This window comes from Toxotes jaculatrix, chromosome 16, assembly GCF_017976425.1.
Source record: "Toxotes jaculatrix isolate fToxJac2 chromosome 16, fToxJac2.pri, whole genome shotgun sequence".
Classification (NCBI taxonomy): domain Eukaryota; kingdom Metazoa; phylum Chordata; class Actinopteri; family Toxotidae; genus Toxotes; species Toxotes jaculatrix.
This window is the reverse complement of record NC_054409.1, coordinates 16,549,015-16,567,940: the sequence shown is the minus strand read 5'-3', so window position 1 is coordinate 16,567,940 and position 18,926 is coordinate 16,549,015. Positions and strand designations below refer to the sequence as shown.

General features: G+C 42.1%; 2 protein-coding genes across 2 annotated transcripts; one reads left to right on the top strand and one right to left on the bottom strand.

The window, feature by feature from the left end:
• Positions 1-23: 23 nt before the first annotated feature.
• lman2la (lectin, mannose-binding 2-like a) lies at positions 24-5,929 on the bottom strand. Its single transcript, XM_041058331.1, has 9 exons — positions 5,728-5,929; positions 5,244-5,362; positions 4,783-4,900; positions 4,605-4,687; positions 4,426-4,458; positions 3,857-4,018; positions 2,857-2,971; positions 2,168-2,290; positions 24-2,054 (listed from the first exon to the last, which is right to left on the bottom strand). Exons 1-9 carry the CDS (start codon positions 5,927-5,929, stop codon positions 1,912-1,914), a joined length of 1,098 nt encoding a protein of 365 aa, XP_040914265.1. The 3' UTR covers positions 24-1,911.
• Positions 5,930-6,693: 764 nt separating this feature from the next.
• On the top strand, positions 6,694-18,926 carry mtfp1 (mitochondrial fission process 1). Its single transcript, XM_041059544.1, has 4 exons — positions 6,694-6,831; positions 17,559-17,686; positions 18,225-18,457; positions 18,709-18,926. Exons 1-4 carry the CDS (start codon positions 6,750-6,752, stop codon positions 18,773-18,775), a joined length of 510 nt encoding a protein of 169 aa, XP_040915478.1. The 5' UTR covers positions 6,694-6,749; the 3' UTR covers positions 18,776-18,926.

The following is an 18,926-nucleotide window of genomic DNA, read 5'->3' as shown; positions in this document are numbered from 1 at the left end:
CAGAATGGAAATGGTGCCCCACGTTGGCATGTGACAAAGCTGAGATATTGATCTGGAGGACCGTCACACGGCTTGTGTGAGAGGCACCTCAGGCAGTTTGTCTAAATTATTGATGGGATGTTATGTCATCCATTAGGGTAACACACAACCTCTTGTTGTCCCAACATACAAAGTTCAGTCCATGAGGTTACTGTAGTGCACTTTTTCAAGGATATATTTTAAAATGGTGTTTTATCCTTCAAAATTGTTTGTCTGCTCTAGCTAGAAAGATGAGGATGTCACTTATAAATGTAGAACAAGTACGGTTACATGAACTAACCATACACGTGTCATGTGTTATGTACATAACCCACAATGACAGGGTAGGTCTGCTTGGTTTTTAATGAGGCAGTTCTGGACAAAGAAACAAGATAACATGGCTAAAAAATGCATTTTGTAAATGGAATCATGAGGCACACAGTTTCAATACGAAACAGCACAGAACATAAATAAGGTAGGGCGGCTGTCAGGATGGCTGCAGGAAATGAGGAAATCCTTATACATTCAAAATCAAAAACAAAGCACCACATAAAAGATATATGCTACTGACACGAGGCTTGGTATAATTTCCATAACATACAGCAGAAGATGGGGATGAGTCAACAGCAGCTGGCCAACACCTAGATTCCTAAGAAGCAGCCTGGGGCCAAACCACCATGTTTGTTGTGTTCACTGCAAAAAAACATGCACTGTAAGACGCACTCAAAAAAACTGGTGATGTTTTCACATCTAACACAGGAAACACAAACAAAATGTCACTCTAGAATTCAATGTGCAGGAAAAAAAAACATGAGTTTTCATTAAAATTCTATTTAACCTCCCTTCAGTGCAAATGTCAATTTCTATAATGGACCTTTAAATATATTTAAATATATTTAGCAGAATTTGCTGTAAACCGATCAAGAAATTTGATCCATTTTCTCAAATACATATATTAAAATGGGGAAATGAGCGCTGCTAAAACATAAATAAACATTTTGTGAAAATCAATGTTCATAAAAATAAAAATAAAAATGCAATTTAATTGAAATCAAATATTTCCCTGAAACACCCAAATCTTTGCCATCAGCACATGCACCAGCGAGGCAGAGCTCAATTTTTCATGTACCATACACAAACACATAAAAATGTCAAGGATAGTGACAACAAAAAGACAAAAACTGTGGTAGGCTACACAATTTTATAAAAAAAATAACAAATGTCATGCATACTACAGCAACTACAAGATAATAATATACAGTACATTATATAATCTACATAGCATCAAAATGATTGAGTACAGAGCACTGTGAGACTATTCAAATGCAAGGTAGAGATGCATCTTTATTTAGCAAGGAGCTAGAGTAAAGATGACTGGTGGTTTCTAATGTTCCTTGGTTTGGACTTCAAGTCATACTGCAGATGGTTAACAAATCTTGAGTAAGAACACATCATATACTTATATATTTATATTTCTCAAGGCCATAAAATTAACATCAGTGAACTAAAAATTAGTGTTTTTTTCCCCCATATTTGTCAAATGTGGCGCAAGGAAACAAAGAATAAAATGTAGCTGCTCACAAGAAGTCATGTAATATACTGTACCGCACTGTGTAAGAAGTACAGAGGTGGAGATGGTAAGGCTGTGTTGGTGTGTGTCAGGTAGGGGGCTAAGTACGAAGTACAAAATAAAGTCCTCTTGCTGCTTCATGACTACCAATGGCAAAGTTGGAGAACGGCTTTTTGAAGCAGGTGATACATCTACTCCATCTCCCGTCAGGATAAAACAAGCTACTGTGCTCCTACTGGCCGACAGCAGTGTCTCACTTTTGTGCAGTTGGGTTTACGGATCCCAGTAGTTGTCACATTCACTATCTTCCTTTTTCCTTGTCCTCAGTAGAAGCGCTTACGACGGCTCTCGTTCCACTGGCTGTACACCACCAGGCCGATGACGATGAGGAAGATGCAACCCAGCATGGAGAAGAGCACGGTGAAGAAGATAGCTATTCCACTCATCCCTTCATCGTTGTCACCCACTGGAGGAGAAGAAACAGAGGGAGACGGTAGAGTGAAAGAAGTGAGGTAATAAAGAGGGTGGAGGAAAGAGGGACTAAAGGTGGCCGGGGATGTGTGCATGTGCGTGTCTCACATCTGAGTAGCTCCATGTTATCTACACTGGGTATGGTTATTTCTTCTTCCTCCTCTTCCTCTTCCTTTTGACTCCGCAACACTGTCAGCTGGTAGAGCTTCAGGGAAATTATATCATGGTTATCTGTAACGTGAGAACAAGAAAAAAACAACAATTTTTTCATTTCAAAGTTTTTTGCATGTGATGAAAGCGTCTCACACTTTCAGAGCAAGTGTTCACAGAGGAAAAATGAAAGCATTGCACTAGTTCAGGCAGGGAGTTCTCTCAAAAAACCTTTTTAGCCACATCCAACTGTCTAACCTTTCGCTGTCTGAATGAAAGTATTAACAGTAACATGTAAAATTATTTATTTTCATGAATGAGCTGTCTTCTTTCTTAGTGTGTCTGTATCTTGTGCAAAGCTTTGTTTGCCACCCCCAAAATCAATGACACAAACAGAGCCAAACTGTGTTTTAGATTTAGATAAACTACGCTTTGAAAGTAGGAAAGATAACAATTTGACTTTAGGGGTAGAAAATTACAAACGATAATAAATACAGATTCACAGTATACCAACCACTAGTATTATATATAAGCATATCAGTCTGTGACGAGTTCACAGAGATGAGGCTAAAAATAGTCTGAGTGGTGCTTGAGGTGCAACAGTCACCATTACCCAGGAACTGTTTGACATGGTGAAAGCTGTGTACCTGAGAGATCTCCAGTGATGGCTGAAGCTCCAAAATAATAGCCTTGGGGCAACCGCACCCCAGGTATGTCCAGGCAGTCCCTCCACTCATGCTGCCCGTCGATATCTATCATCACCTGAAGGACAGAGGCAACCACAAAGCTGTGGTGACTGTTTGAAGGTCACAGAGTAAAAATATCTGTTCCCCAAAGAACAGGTTTACTGAGTTCTCTGAATAGTTTTCTCAGTAAAACCCAGAAATGGATTTGAGTGTAAACAATTATTATGAGTTTTACTCACAACAAGTTGCGTAGATAATTCAGTGAAGTTGCTTCTTGAAAAAGACCCTGAACAGTGTGGATGTAATTTATAGTATAAACATGCTGCTGCCCACACTCTTGATTCCTTTGTTTCCATTTATTCTAATCTTAGTTTCACTAACAGAAGAAATCACATGCTTCAATACTGAATTTTATATAACAAAGTCAGCTGGTTTGTCCTAATTTTTCCTGGTAATAACTTCTAGTATTTAGCTAGCTGCAAAGCTCTTGTTGGAAAATAACCCGCTCAGATTTTATCTTCTCTGGCAAGATGTAGGAAAGACTGCATTCATTGTGATCCTGTCTTGAGAAATAGTGAGACAAGCCGCCTATAAATCAAAACCTTTCTACTGCTTTGAGTAACTTCAGGACTATTTTCAATAATTACACTGGTCCTGCTTTAACAGGGCCTGCATTCCACTTGTTTGTCATTCTGATCTGTTCATGTTTGTTCTTGTTACATTTTCTTTATTTTACAGTAACAGCCAAGTGGGGCGTTGTGGTAGAACAACATGTGTGCTCAGCCAACCTATCGTATCCTTTATAAATGAATATTAAATAAATACCAGTGGCTCAAACTCAGCTCAGGCAGCGTATAATAATAACAGGTTTGGCAGTTGAGGACATGAAGTGTCTGCATGTGCCAAGCAGTGTTATTTTGGTAAATTATTAAAGATAGAGATCAAAGTGCGTCACTCTCACCGTGAGCCTGCGGCGGATGTATCGGATGAAGAGGAAGGTGTCATGTTTGAGGTTGCGCACCATGGCGTTACAGCCGCCCAGCTCTGTGGGCCGACCATCCCTCTCGTGGTCATAGCTGATGCTGCCGTTCCCCACCATGGCCAGAACGAAGGGGAAGATCCTCTTGTGGTCACAGCAGAAAAAGAGAGAGCTGAGTTAATTCAATTTGTCCATTATCAAATGGTTATTTGGTGTCACCTGCAAGTGGGCTGCTCACACTTTGCAGTAAAACCTGGAATCATGCTGAAACATTTTGAATTGAAACAGAACACAGTGATGGCTTTCTAAAAGACTGCATAAAGAAATGATGCCGTTCATCTTCAAAACTCATGTTTAGAAACTTGGTTTGACTGTTTCACCTATGCCCTTTTTTAAATTTATATTAATGTATGTTGTATGTATCTATGTTACTCTGATTAAGACCCAACAACAACCACATAGCAACCATGCAGGGATGGAAAAAAAACACAAATCACACATACAGAGCCTTAGACATAGGGCCGGGGTGAAATGTTTCAAAGACTGGTTACCTGTGTGCGAGGAGTGTATCTCTTCTTCTGCGCCTGTCTCCAAATGGTTGCACAAAAGAACACAAATACAGCACCTTTACACAAATCTGCAAGAGCACTTGTCCATTAACCCTACTTTTACAAAAGAGGTGAGGTTTTTACAGAAGATGTGAGGTCTAAGCAGTGCTACTGCAGTATACCTCTATGTGTTTCTCCTCATTGGGATACGTGTCCACAAACACACCCAAGCCAGTGAAATTGTCCATATTTCCGAATACAGGACCTGTAAAAGAATATGAAGACAGAGTGTTGATAATATATATAAAAATTGGTTTTCTTCTGAGATGAGAAGTAAGGTTGAGTAAATATAGCTTTTACCTTTCTGCATGCGTTCCTTAGTGTACCAAATGGCAAGCCCGTCTCCATTCAGGTTTTTCTTTCCTTGCCCGTGAACCTTAAAGTGCACCTGCATCTCCCAGTCCTTCAGATGGCAAGGCTAGAAACACAAACAAAAAATAATAGAGCCAGTGAAATAAATAAATCGCCAACTATTTTGATAATCAATTAATACATAATTTTTCAAGAAAAATGCCAAACATTCAGCTACAGAACAAGTAATATGAAGACTTCGCCTCAGGCTCTGGAAATTTTAAATGGGCATTTTTCACAATGTTCTGACATATTATAGACAAAACAATGAATGATGAATAGTGCAAATAATCAAAAGATTAATGGACAGTGAAAATAATGGTTAGTTGCAGCCCTAAACACAAGACTCCCGATGCAGTGAACTGTAGTTTTACCTGGGCCAGTGGATGTACAGTACACATTATACTCACAATGCGACTCCATACTGCCCCCTGCCTGCTCTGCATATCAGGTGTGAGGCGCACCTGTTCGGTGGTTACCATGGCATCCCCCATCAGCTCCCAGTGGGAGGAGCCTGAGGATCCCACACCTGAGCACACAAACAATACCATCATCATGACAAAAGCTGACACAGCACAATACAGGTGAGCGAGCCTAGTGAACACATCCGTTCTTTATTATTAATTAAACAAGTGAATGTTTAATATTTCATTAAACAAAACACTTTTTAGTATGAAGCACCATGTGCAGTATTAAATATAGTATAGGCCTATGACACTATAATACCTTGTTTGGCTGAATATCACAGCGGTAAGAATTATCTGAGGCATGCAAACATTCAGATGAACACAGAAGTTAGAGATCATGTATGTCATCTGATCGGTAAACGCATTATTCTGGAAACATCTGTCCCTCGCCCCTCAGCTTGTGACAGTATTATAACGGGTGGGGTACCTTGGTAAGGTTTAGAGAGGGAATACTCCCGCTTCAGAAACTCCTCCATTTCGTGATCATCGTCGGCAAAACACTGGCTTACAGCAAGAATAAGAAAAGCGAAAATCCAGAATGATTTAAAAGGCATTATCTTCCCTCTGGAAATTAAGCCGAATGGTGAATCGGGATCACTACAGTAATCGCTGCTGCTGGCGGCGGCCATCGTAGAGCAAAACTCAACCCCCCACTGAAATATCAGCTTCCTTCTCATTGGGCCGCTGTGTTGCATGGCTCATCACCATTGGTCCGTTTAGTTGTCAATCAGAATGCGCGCTTTTTATTGGTTGTTTTAGTCAATACTACAGTGAAAGTTAATCAATTAAATTGGAAGTGTGCAACTGTAACAGCTGTAAAGGCTATTACAGCCCATTGTGAAGTTTTAATAATCTTAACAGTAGTCTGGGGTTTTTTTTTTTTAGAAAACCGTAACACAGCAGGTCTTATTTGTGAGTGCAGCTTTTCCTTCTGGAACATCTATACCGCAAACACTTTCAACGCTATATGCATGAAAGACTGACAGCTTACCTGGAAAACTTCAACATTGTGTATGCACTGTATTGCTTTAACATACCCATCACCTCATTCCACATTTACTGTGTGTTGTTTACTGTGTTTACTGTGTTTGTTGTTGTGGTAATTCTGTGAAACGCAACTTAATTTGGGAACATGCACAGTATCAAAGCTAGACACAAGGGACACAAGGAACGACCTTGAAAGGCAGGGAAAAGGCAGGTTATAATGCACTATAATGATGCATATTTGAAAACCAATTTATATTTAAACAAAGCGGCATTTGGTGCCTTATATTCTCTTATTCTGGTGATTCCGGGGTGGGGTGGGGTGGGAAGGGGTGGGGGTACGTTTCTGCTGCCAGTTGGATGCTGTAGTTGAAATCACGCCCCCTTCACCGTCCCCGCTGCGTGTCGGATTTCCCACACGCCCCCACTGAGTAAACGCAGAACAGTATCGTGGGGATGGAGTAAATGAAGGGAAACATGGATCACACCGAAGTAAAGCCGAGCAAAGAGGTCGACATTTATCGCGATACGTGGGTCCGCTTCCTTGGTATGTAATGTCACATTCCGCATTTGTGGCGGTTCAGTCTGAACAGACTGTGACCGACCAGAGAGACCAAACACAAACAGGCGCGACCCCGGAGCTGTGCGTTAGCTAGCTAGCTAGCTAGCTAAAGCTAGCTAACCACTCTTTTAAACATCTATTTATAGCAAACTTGGCAGCTGAAGGTCATTTTGTTACCACAGGACGTAATGGACGTCCAAGACCGGACTACAATGTCTTTGTTCACGCTATGTTTCCGTAACATATCAGTGAGACAGTGAGTGAGTTGAAGTATGTGCAGCTAAGTACTGTCCCAGCAAAGGTAGTTGTTTAGCAAGTCGAGGCAGTGACTCACAAAACCACCAAGAAACGCCCGTAGGCATGACCGGACGGAAAACTGAAACACTGTGACTGTCAGGATGAGACATCTTAGTATCGGTGCCTGTTTTCAGAGCTGTCCTCCTCTCGTTGAAACACCAGGGTCATTGGTGACGCTGATCACCCAGTGATCTGTCTGAAGGGCATTGATACTGCAGCAGCTCTCACTGTGCAGCCTGCTAGCCTGATGTACATGCCTTAATCTGCTGCTCTTTTAGCCGCCAGTGACCATCTAAACTGTCTGTATCTCTGCACTGAAGGGACTGTAAGCAGAAATGTGAAACATGCTCCTAGAGTTGTTTTTGAATACTTGTGTGGTTTTAGTGTGAATATGTGACATGTTTTTAAACCACTGACCCCAGTTTATCTGTGACTGGGGACTGCATAAAGAGCACAAATTATAGAACAGCGTATATGTCATATTTAGATGTTAATATTTCATTAGTATGCATATTATATGTTCTCATAAAATGGTTACTTATACATTATGCCAAGAATGAATTTCTTGCCTTCACTGGATTCCCCATAACTCTCTAGCATGTCTTAGTGATTACATTTTTTTTACTCTAATAGTAGTTATGCAAAGACTGGATTTGACCTGAAATGTGGCTGCTTTGCTCTCTGTAAAATTTAGCCCTGACGAGTTTACTACCTCTCATGTTAGGCCAGGACAGGTCATATATTCATTGACACAGGCATGTTCTGCACTCTAATATAATATATTAGTGGGCCCACCAGCTTAGTGGGCCTAACGCTTTTAGATCAAAGTGTTTTGGTAGCAGTGTACAGCAGGGTAAGTGTAGGTGGATGACATTAGAGCAGAGATAGGATTACCTGATGTCCTTGTAGATAGCCATTTCTTTGAGTTGATATAGTATACCAGGTTACCTTTAAAATCCCATGTTGGCTATACCACAGGAGAAGTGGTGAGCTGTAGATCAGAGACCTGATATAGTTGTTGTGCACAGTTCATCCCTATGTTTCTTCTTTTCTGGCTGCCAGTCATTGTTATTGGAACTCTCTGAATCTGTCTTTGATCCCTCACCATCTAAATCCTGATCTCCTTTTCCTTCACAACCTGTGCTCTTTCTGTATTTCCTACTTTCAACATCTTGTGAACACACACACTGTGACACACCTTCATGCCTCACCAGGCACAGGGTAAATAGTGAATCGCAAAGGGTAATCTGCTCACTAGCAACGGTGTATTATTCCGTGGCAAGGCATATTTTATTATTAACTGAATGCCCTGCTGGAACATAATCTTATCTAGGCTCCCTTTGCTATCATGCTTGATTATACAAATGGAGCTCTTATCACCTTGTACTCACAAGGGCTTCTGCAGCGCCAGATCTAGTAGTTAACTTTACTGTGTTCATTTCACTGTTGAAGTATTGAATCCTTTGCCTGCTTTTCAGTAAATAACAGCATTTAGGGATATGAACATTAATAAACACTCACATCTTTTTACAACTACATTATAGTATGTTATAAACCATTTATTAAGTCTTTATATATTTCTTATAAATACCAAATGGAGGAACTTCGGGTAGTCAGAGTTTCATAATCCACTAAATAGTTATGTGGATTAATCAAATGTACCTAGGAATCTGGATTTGAATCTGATCAGTTTATTTAGGAAATCTCGATTTGATTGCCTGAAGGGGAGAGTAAAGACTAATGTATGTGACCTGTTTATCATCAAAGTCAAATTCAGAACTGAGAAGTGTGATCTACACTGACTTCCAGTGATGTCTTGTATTTATTTAGCCAGATAACATTATTGGGATATAATAAATTGTCACCAAGCTGTGTTTCATTGGCTGTGATATTATTGCTTGTAACATAGGTATTTTCTCCATCACAGGTAGCAGGGAAAAGTGCAGTGTTTGCATAGTAGCCTCTGTTTTGCCAGCAGTGCCAGTAACAGAGAGACACACAGCAGCAGCAGAATTTGACTCCACCACGCTCTGCTGCTTCTGTTGTCATTGAACCACAGATAATGCTCCCTGTGTGACTGGAGTTAATTTTACCAGTGATTTACATGTTCTGTGGCGTATGGCACAGGTGACTTCTTAATAAGATATCAAGGACATTTAAGTCATTCCACTCTCGTGGGATGGATATTGCATAATTTTACAAAGGACAATGTCAGAGATTAAGCTGGGGTTTTATTGGCCTCTGTAGCAAACCCCGGCCAGACAATGGTTTCGTGTACAGATGCTTCAGAGGATTTTTATTGAGGTTCACAATTTAGCCGTTAGTATCGAACAAAAATAAATTCCTTTCCTTTTTCCCTTTCCTTCTCCTCTGTGAACACCGTAAGAGCTAAAAGACAGACAATAACAAAAAAGCTCTTACAAACACAACCAAGCACAAAAATAATAATACGCTACATTAATAATACAAATAAACCCTAATTTCAAAACCGTTAACGTAAACTACTTAGCAGAGATGCGCCGAAAAAATGCTAAAGCTAGCTTGAGACGAAAACTAACGTTCGGCGTAACATTTACAACAAAATTACACAAACATTCTCTCACCGTTACATTTATGAGTACGAACAAAATAATACAACATTGCAAAATAAAATTACCTTGTTCCCATATCCAGCCAAGGAGCTAAAATTACCGAAGTGTATGAGTGTCCGTAGGTCGGTAAAAACAACGTTAAACCGGAAGTACATTCAAAATAAAAGTCTTCGAACAAAGTAGGACTTACAAGAATAAAAGCATACGAAAAGAACTAGAATCATTTACACTCCCACCAATCATGAGTGAATAATGGAACAGTATACAATTTACATTAGGCACGAATGATTTTTAACTGAAATGATTCCCTTTTCATGCACCATAAAGGAATAAATGAACCATGTACTACATAAGCTTACGATCTATAGAGGGAGAGCATCATAAACTAAAGGGAGAATTAGCACATTTAGTCACTTTCCAGCAGCAAGACTAACTTCTGGACTGGACGTTCAACTTCTGACAGTTTGCTAAGACGTTCTCCCTTCTTGCCGAGCTGCTTGTCACCAAGGCAGACTTTGACTCTCCTTACTAGTCCATCCTTGCCAGCCACAGCTTGTGAAACTCTACCAAGCCTCCATTCATTTCGGTGAGCATCTTCTGCCTTCAGGATCACAATATCTCCTACTTGCAGATTTCTTCTCGGCTTATGCCACCGCTGTCTGAGAGTAATGTTGGCAAGGTATTCCTTTCGCCATCGACTCCAGAACTGTTCTGCCAGGTACTGAACATGACGCCATCTTTTCTTGCCATACATGTCCTCCTTAACGAATACACCTGGAGGAGGTAAGACCTTGCTGGATTTCAGAGTCAAAAGGTGATTAGGGGTGAGTGGCTCGAGACTATGGGGATCACTAAGGTTCTCAACAGTCAGTGGCCGACCATTAACAATCGCCATGGCTTCATAGAAGAACGCACGTAGTGAAGCATCATTTAGCCTACCAGGGGAAAGGGCGAGTGTGGACCTCAGGATGCCTCTCACTGTTCTTATTTGCCTTTCCCACACTCCTCCAACGTGGCTTGAGTAAGGTGCATTCATGCTAAAGTCACATTGCTTCTCAGCAAGAAATGCAGTCAGCCGGTCTGCATCAAGTTCCTTTAGAGCCCCTTTGAGTTCATTTTTGGCTCCAACAAAGTTGCTGCCTTGGTCAGATTTGATCTGACGTACAGAGCCACGTATGGAGATGAAACATCGAAGGCCATTTATGAGAGAGTCCGTTGACATGTCTTCAAGCATTTCCAGATGAATAGCACGGGAGCTGAGGCAAGTGAAGAGAAGACCGTACCTCTTGTTCTCCTTTCTTCCTTGCTTGGTGATGAACGGACCAAAACAATCCATACCACAGTGAGTGAAAGGAGGGGATGGTTCTACACGTTCAGGAGGTAGATCAGCCATCCTTTGCTCTTCAGTTGGTTTCCGTTGCCGCCTGCAGGTGACACACTGATGAATGTAGGATGCCACTGCCCGGTTAATTCCTGGAATCCAGTAGCCGTTGGACCTGATTTCATTGATGGTGAGACCTTTACCTTGATGTTTTGTCCTTTCATGGTAATGAGCGATGATCATCCTTGTGATGTGATGACCTTTAGGTATGATGGCAGGATGTTTGATTGATTCTGGGAGAGAAGAATGGCGAAGTCTCCCTCCTACCCGAAGGACACCGTCTTCGTCAAGGAAAGCATCAAGAGAGTACAGTTCGCTGCGAGATGTTAGAGAACTCCCTTTGCTGAGCAGATGTAGCTCCTCTTGATATGCACTTTTCTGCAGATCTTTGATTATGTGATGTTCTGCTTCTTCTCGTTCTGTCACTGTGGTGAGGTCATTTGATTTGTTCTTGCTGATGCGTCTTAGAAGGCGCGCTACAGCTCGAGTAGCCAGTGACCAAGATGAGAGCTTGGACAAGCGATCAACGAGGCTTACTTGTTCCGTGGTTCTTGTGCTAAGCACCGCAGCATGTCTGATTTCTGGATCTCCAATAGTCAGCTCTGGAACTTCCTCTGCTGACAGCGTGATCTCCTTGTTCCATAAGAACTCGGGTCCAGTGAACCAAGTTGATGAGAGAAGCTCACTGGGAGTCAAACCCCGAGAAGCGTGGTCAGCAGGATTCTCGTTGGTTGGAACATATCTCCATTGTTGAGGCAGTGAACTGAGATGAATTTTCTGAACCCGGTTGGCTACAAAGGTGTGGAATCGCCGTGCTTCATTTCTTATGTAACCTAAGACCACTTTGGAGTCAGTCCAGAAAAACTCCTCAGCATCAGTGAATCCAAGTTCCTCCTTGAGCAAGTTGCTCATCTTCACTGAGACAACTGCCGCTGTCAATTCCAGTCTTGGAATAGTTGTGACCTTTGTTGGTGAGACACGTGATTTCCCTATGATTAGGACACAGTGAACATCTCCTTCTTCGTTTTGCAGTCTCAGGTATGAACACTGGCCATAACCTTTCAAACTTGCATCTGAGAAATGATGCAGCTCCATCTTCAAGACCTTGCCAAAGCCAGCAGGTGCGTAAGTGCGAGATATAGTGACCTTATCCAAGTGGGCTAGATCCCTTCTCCACCTTTCCCATTTTGGACGAAGTTCGTCTGACAGAGGGTCATCCCAGTCCGTACCACGCCTACATGTCTCCTGAAGGATGACCTTTGCTTTGAGGAGAACTGGTGCTACAAACCCAAGGGGATCATACAGGGAAGCCACTGTAGACAGAACGCCACGCCGCGTTGCAGGCTGATCCTTGAGGTTGACATTAATCTGAAAGTGGTCAGATTCAACATCCCATTTAAGTCCAAGAGCTCTCTCAAGTGGCAGATCTTCAAATGAGAGGTCGATGTTGCTTACATTGGTTGCTCGTTCGGATGGTGGTATGCTCTCTAAAACCTTCCTGTCATTTGACATAAACTTGTGGAGTCGGAGACCACCCATGGCACAGAGTTCACGTGCTTCTCTGGCAAGCTGAATAGCATCTTCAGTGCTTTGGACGCTTGTGACTCCATCATCTACATAAAAGTCCCTCATGACAAACTGTGAGCCTTGTGGGTAGATGTGACAATTTTCCTTTGCTAGATGCTTAAGCCCGTAACTTGCACATCCAGGAGAGGAGGCTGCGCCGAAGAGATGTACTTTCATGCGGAACTCACTAGGCTGGGCAGTGAAGTCTCCTTTCTTCCACCAAAGAAAGCGCAGGTAGTTGCGATCTGCTTCATCCACATGAAACTGATGGAACATTTTTTCAATGTCACACATCAAAGCGACAGGGTGCTGTCGAAAGCGGATGAGAACTCCGCACAAGTTGTTCAGCATGTCAGGACCAGAGAGAAGGTGATCGTTTAAGCTGGTTCCTTTGTATCTGGCTGAACAGTCAAATACTACACGAAGTTTATCTGGCTTCTTGGCATGACGAACACCATGATGAGGAATGTACCATCTCTCCCCTTCACTCCCACCATCCTCGATCTGCTCTGCATCGCCCCTTTCAATGACCTCTTCCATGGTCTCAACATACTGCCTTTTGTACCTTTCATCCCTTTGCAGTTTCCTTTTGAGGTGATTCAGGCGTATTTCAGCAGAGCTTTTATTGTCAGGCAAGCTGGGTCTGTCTTTAAAGGGCAGAGGCATTTCGTAGTGCCCCTGTATGTTTTTCCTTATGCCCTTTTGCAACTTGTCGAGGAAGGTGATGTCATCCTGGGACACAGTTTTGGCGTCGACACAGCCATCCTTAAAGTCAGATTCCAGAATACGAATAGCATCAGCGGGGGTTGATGGAGGGAGCTCTTTAACAGAAGTCCTGTGACACAAGTGACTTGTACTTGGAGAATCATGGCCTTGTGATGAGCGCCCCACAATACTCCAACCCAAGTCTGTGCGCACTGCGTATGGTTCATCCTCTCCTCCTAGAATGACCTGCCTTGGTGCCATGGCTCTAGAGCAGTTGTAGCCGATCAGGAGGCCCACTTCGCAGTTCTTTAGTGGTTGGATCTCATCAGCTATCTCCACAAGATGACTCCACTGTTTAGCTGTCTCACATGTAGGAATGTGAGCACGGTTGACAGGTATGCAGTTCTTTGTGTAGGTGACTGGTAGATCAACTTGAATGGTTGAACTGTATCCTCTTACACGAAGACCAGAAACACTCTCACTTGTGATAACTGTGTCTTTTCCGCTCATGGTTGTCAACTTTAGCTTCACAGGATACTTGCTAGCATTTAGACTGTCACTCACTTCTTGGTCAACGAATGTAGTGTCACTTTGGGTATCGAGGAGAGCGTAGACAAGTTTCTCAGTAGTTGGATCATTCTTAGATGACACCCACACTGGCAACACCATGGATGTGTAGGATGAGCCTTCACCTGCGACACTGAGTGATGTTGCAGTAACACCTTGATTTGTCCCCGTCACTGGAGAAGATTTTTCCTTCCCGTAGTCATCATCATGGAGTGCAGTAGGATGTTTTCCCTTGCAGGTCTCACAGAAGTGACGGTGACGACAGTCCTTAGCACTGTGGCCATGTTTTAGGCATCCGTAGCAGAGTTTTTTGTCCTTCACATAGTTACGTCGCTCAGCCAAAGACATCTTCATAAACTTGGGACATGCGTGAAGCTGGTGTCTATTATCTTGACAAAGAGTGCATGGAGCCTTCACCTTTCTTTGATCTGATCCTTGTTTCTCCCCATCTGTAACCATTTGAGTGGCAAGGACACTGGCCCTGTTTCTCCTTGCGTCCCTGAGACCTTTCTTCTCAGAGGTAGAGTCTGTTGAATGGAGAGCATGAAAGGACGTGATTGGATTGCAGGCAATCTCAGCTTCAGTTGACAGGAATAAGGCAAAGTCTTTGAAACTTGGGAACTCTTGATTCTGGTTCAGACTTTGTGTCACTTGTCGGTTCCAACGTGATGCTGCCCAATCTGGAAGTTTATGAATCAACTTTTGATTCTCTTCACAGTCGTTTAGTATCTCCAAACCTTTAACATGAGGCATAGCATCTTGGCAGGCATTCAGGAAATCTGAGAAGTTTCTAAGACCTTCAGCATCCTTTGAATGAATTCTTGGCCAGCTGGCGAGCTTTTCCCTGAATGCTCTTTGAATAGCAAATGGCTGCCCAAACCGACGGTTCAGCTTGTTCCAGGCATCTTGATAAGCATCATTATCATTCCTGTAGAACGTACCATCAAGAATCTGGCGTGCTGGGCCACCAACATATTTCTTCAGATAGTAGAGTTTCTCAGCAGGAGTGATCGGTCTTTGGTCGATGAGTGAGGTGAATGCTGCTTTCCATTCGAAGAACCGTATGGGATCACCACTGAAGACGAATGGTTCTGGAACAGGGAGCCTATTTAAGGCTATGTTGTCTTGGAAGACCTGAGCTAAAGAGGAGATATCTGCATGAGGGAGGGTCGCAGCAGGAGACTGAGGGACTGAGGTTGTAGAGATGTTGTTGACTTCTTCCTTGTTTCCACAGTTAATATAGTTTGCAACTTCCTGTTCCGTTTCCTTATTGTAAACCTTTAACTTAACTTGAGCTGCTCGCACTTCTTTCTCTGCTCTCAGTCGCTCCAACTCACGCTTCTGTGCCTCTAAAGCTTTCCTTTGTTGTTCCTCTAATTCCCGTATTGATTCCATTTGTCTCTCTTCCTTTAGCATCATCTCATAATTCACCTCCTTTGCTGCTAGTTCGGCTGCAGCGTCTGCACGCCTAGCTGCTATTGACGAAGCCATGGACTGATGATCAGACATGCTGTGATTTGTCAGAGAAGCTGCAGATCCATAAACAGACCTTGCATGATCACGATGGAGCAGCTCATGCAGGCGGCTTCTCTCCTGAGCTTCATCGAACTCGTCTTCTTCATCTATAGCTCTGCTGTAAGCAATGCTTACAATTTCTTTGGTTACTGATTCACATGTGTCCACTCGCCTTCGTATGTCGGTGGAGGATGTGATGAGGTCTCGAATTTCACTATATACATTCATTATATCGTCCTTACTCTTCTTAAGATCTTCTACAAGAGGCCAGAGTTCAGTATCAGGCATATAGGATCTCAGCTGATTTCTTGCTTCGCGGACTTGCAATTTCCATTTTTCATACATGGAGAGCAGCCTTTTTTCCCTTTTCTTGGCCTCTTCGTGTTGGAGAGCACGCATCTTCTCTGTGGGGTTGCGAGTGCGCTCAGAGCGCCTGACATATTCAGGTGGAACAGTGTCCCTTTGAAGCTTGCCTTGGACATCTGTCATACTTTGTAGTTCATGTTCAGTTATTAGATCACCTGACTCTCTCACACTGCCTAACTCTGACATTGTCAACAAAATTTTCTAAACTTCAAAGTTAGAAGAAAACTCTTTAGCAGATAGTCAAACTTAGCAATTAACAGTATAAACATATAGCATTAGAGCGTTCATGTAAATGACTAGTGGAGAAGCTTTTAACCCTAGTCACTCAGCTGTAGAACAGAACCTTCAAAGGACAATGTTCTTTAAAGTACCTTAAATGAGAACTCCAGGTAATATGAAATGTTGAAATATTAGTACAGAATAAACGCAAGTCTAGTAACTATAAATGTCCATGAAACACCACAATAATCACAATTTTTTTTTTTTTTTTTTTTTTTTTTTTTTTAGTGTTCAAATGCAGAGTCCTCAAAATGAAAAAATACTCTCGGTTATAGAGTCCATTTATCATGTGAAATGTCAGTTAGTGTTCATGACAGTTTCTCCCTTTGCTGTTGCTAGGCAGGTGAGTAGGTCACTGGATCAGTCTCAGAAACTGTTCGTATATCACTCTCAGACCGTGTAGTAGTGGAGCTGTAATACTCACAGTTCTCTAGCAGTGTTAGTGAAGGAGTCTGTACTTGACCATTGCACCGAATCGAGAAGACTGCTGCTGAATCGTTAAAGACGGATCCTGCGCAGGCCCGGGAACCGCGGCTTGACGAAGTCCTCCGTGTAGCAAGCGGCGATGTAGCGGGAGCAATAGGCGCGCCGTGGAGGCCCTCCGTTATGGTCCGTTATCCAGGCAGCACGTCGTCAGATCGATGAGGGTCAAGCTCTTACTGTAGCAAACCCCGGCCAGACAATGGTTTCGTGTACAGATGCTTCAGAGGATTTTTATTGAGGTTCACAATTTAGCCGTTAGTATCGAACAAAAATAAATTCCTTTCCTTTTTCCCTTTCCTTCTCCTCTGTGAACACCGTAAGAGCTAAAAGACAGACAATAACAAAAAAGCTCTTACAAACACAACCAAGCACAAAAATAATAATACGCTACATTAATAATACAAATAAACCCTAATTTCAAAACCGTTAACGTAAACTACTTAGCAGAGATGCGCCGAAAAAATGCTAAAGCTAGCTTGAGACGAAAACTAACGTTCGGCGTAACATTTACAACAAAATTACACAAACATTCTCTCACCGTTACATTTATGAGTACGAACAAAATAATACAACATTGCAAAATAAAATTACCTTGTTCCCATATCCAGCCAAGGAGCTAAAATTACCGAAGTGTATGAGTGTCCGTAGGTCGGTAAAAACAACGTTAAACCGGAAGTACATTCAAAATAAAAGTCTTCGAACAAAGTAGGACTTACAAGAATAAAAGCATACGAAAAGAACTAGAATCATTTACAGCCTCTTTTATGTTTCAGTATATTTGTACTGGAAACTAATTCTAAAAATACAGTCAGTTTAATTTCACATCAAAAAATGTTATGACCCTGCATGTCTAGCACACAAGTCTTATCACCTATTAGCAGGGTGGCTAAATAAGGTTGTAATTCATTTAGAGGAGTCTAAGTTAAAGTCTTATCTTCATGTTTGTATATGTGTGCCCACAGGCTACGCCAATGAGGTTGGGGAGGCTTTTCGTGCACTGGTGCCAGTGAGTTTGGTATGGGGCAGCTATGCTGTGGCCACTGCTTATGTCACTGCTGATGCTGTGGACAAAGGGAAGAAGGCAGCGGTGGTAAGATGTCACAATTAGTTTGTGTTATCTTCATTACGCATATTAACCATATGGTCATATTTTCATAAGTATATAATCAAGGGGGGTTATAAATAAATTAATTGACAGCTATTTTGATTATCGGGTCCTGAAGTAAACAAGTAAGAAAGCAGAAGCTGTTTTCCAAATTAGTATTAAATTATTGTATATTATATATTGTTTTGTATTTCCACTACTTTTCATTTTGCAGAAAATAGTTGGATTCGTCTTTAAACAATCTGAATTCAGGCTTTAATTTTGTAAGCATAGCTATGGTATACCTGTGAGCCTTGGTGTTAGTCAGTCAAGGATAAATGGTAGTGCTCCTCTCTGTAATAGATCACTTTAGCATTTGTTATAAATGCATGAACCTTGTGAAGGAGCTCACTTGATCTTTCAGAAGTGCCCCTCTATAGCATTGGGTTGTCAGTTACTGATATTATATATGCTCATAAAATGAAAATTATGCATACTCTGCTTTTTTGGGTATTATTTCTTATCCTCCATCTGGTTCCTGAAGGCCCATGGGGACAACCCAGGGAAGACGACCCGGGTAGCTGTAGCAGTGGTGGACACGTTTGTGTGGCAGGCCCTCGCCTCTGTCATCATCCCGGGCTTCACCATTAACCGCGTGTGCGCCGCGTCACTCTATCTGCTGGGCAGAACCACCAAGTGGCCTCTGCCTGTCCGCAAGTGGACCACTACAGCTATCGGCCTCTCCACCATCCCATTCATCATTACTCCTATAGACAGGTTGGCACAAGTTGTATTTGCATCTGTGTTTCTATACGTACCTGTATACTGTACATGGATTATATAAGTTGCTCATTATGTAAGCTGTAATTTTAAGGGTTAGGCTGCTCATACAAGAAGATGTCTGTATTAAAATGATTTAAAACAGTGTTTTGGCTAAATACATTTCAAGTGCAGCCAAAGAGAACAGAAATGTTTCATGCACCATTTACGTGTCATCACCATTTTTCCACTCTCTCTCTGCCCTATAGGTCGGTAGATTTCCTGCTGGACTCGAGCCTTAGGAAAGTCTACGATGAGGGAGAGAAGCACAAATAAAGAAGGGACCATGCTGGACAGACTGTCCACTCTCGGTTAGAGATCAGTCCAGTCATCGTAGACCTGTGCTGATTGTGCATCACTGTGAAGCACTAAAGATGTTTAAAGGAGGATTTCATGGAGTAAGTTTTGCAAAGTTAGTCAAAGACAC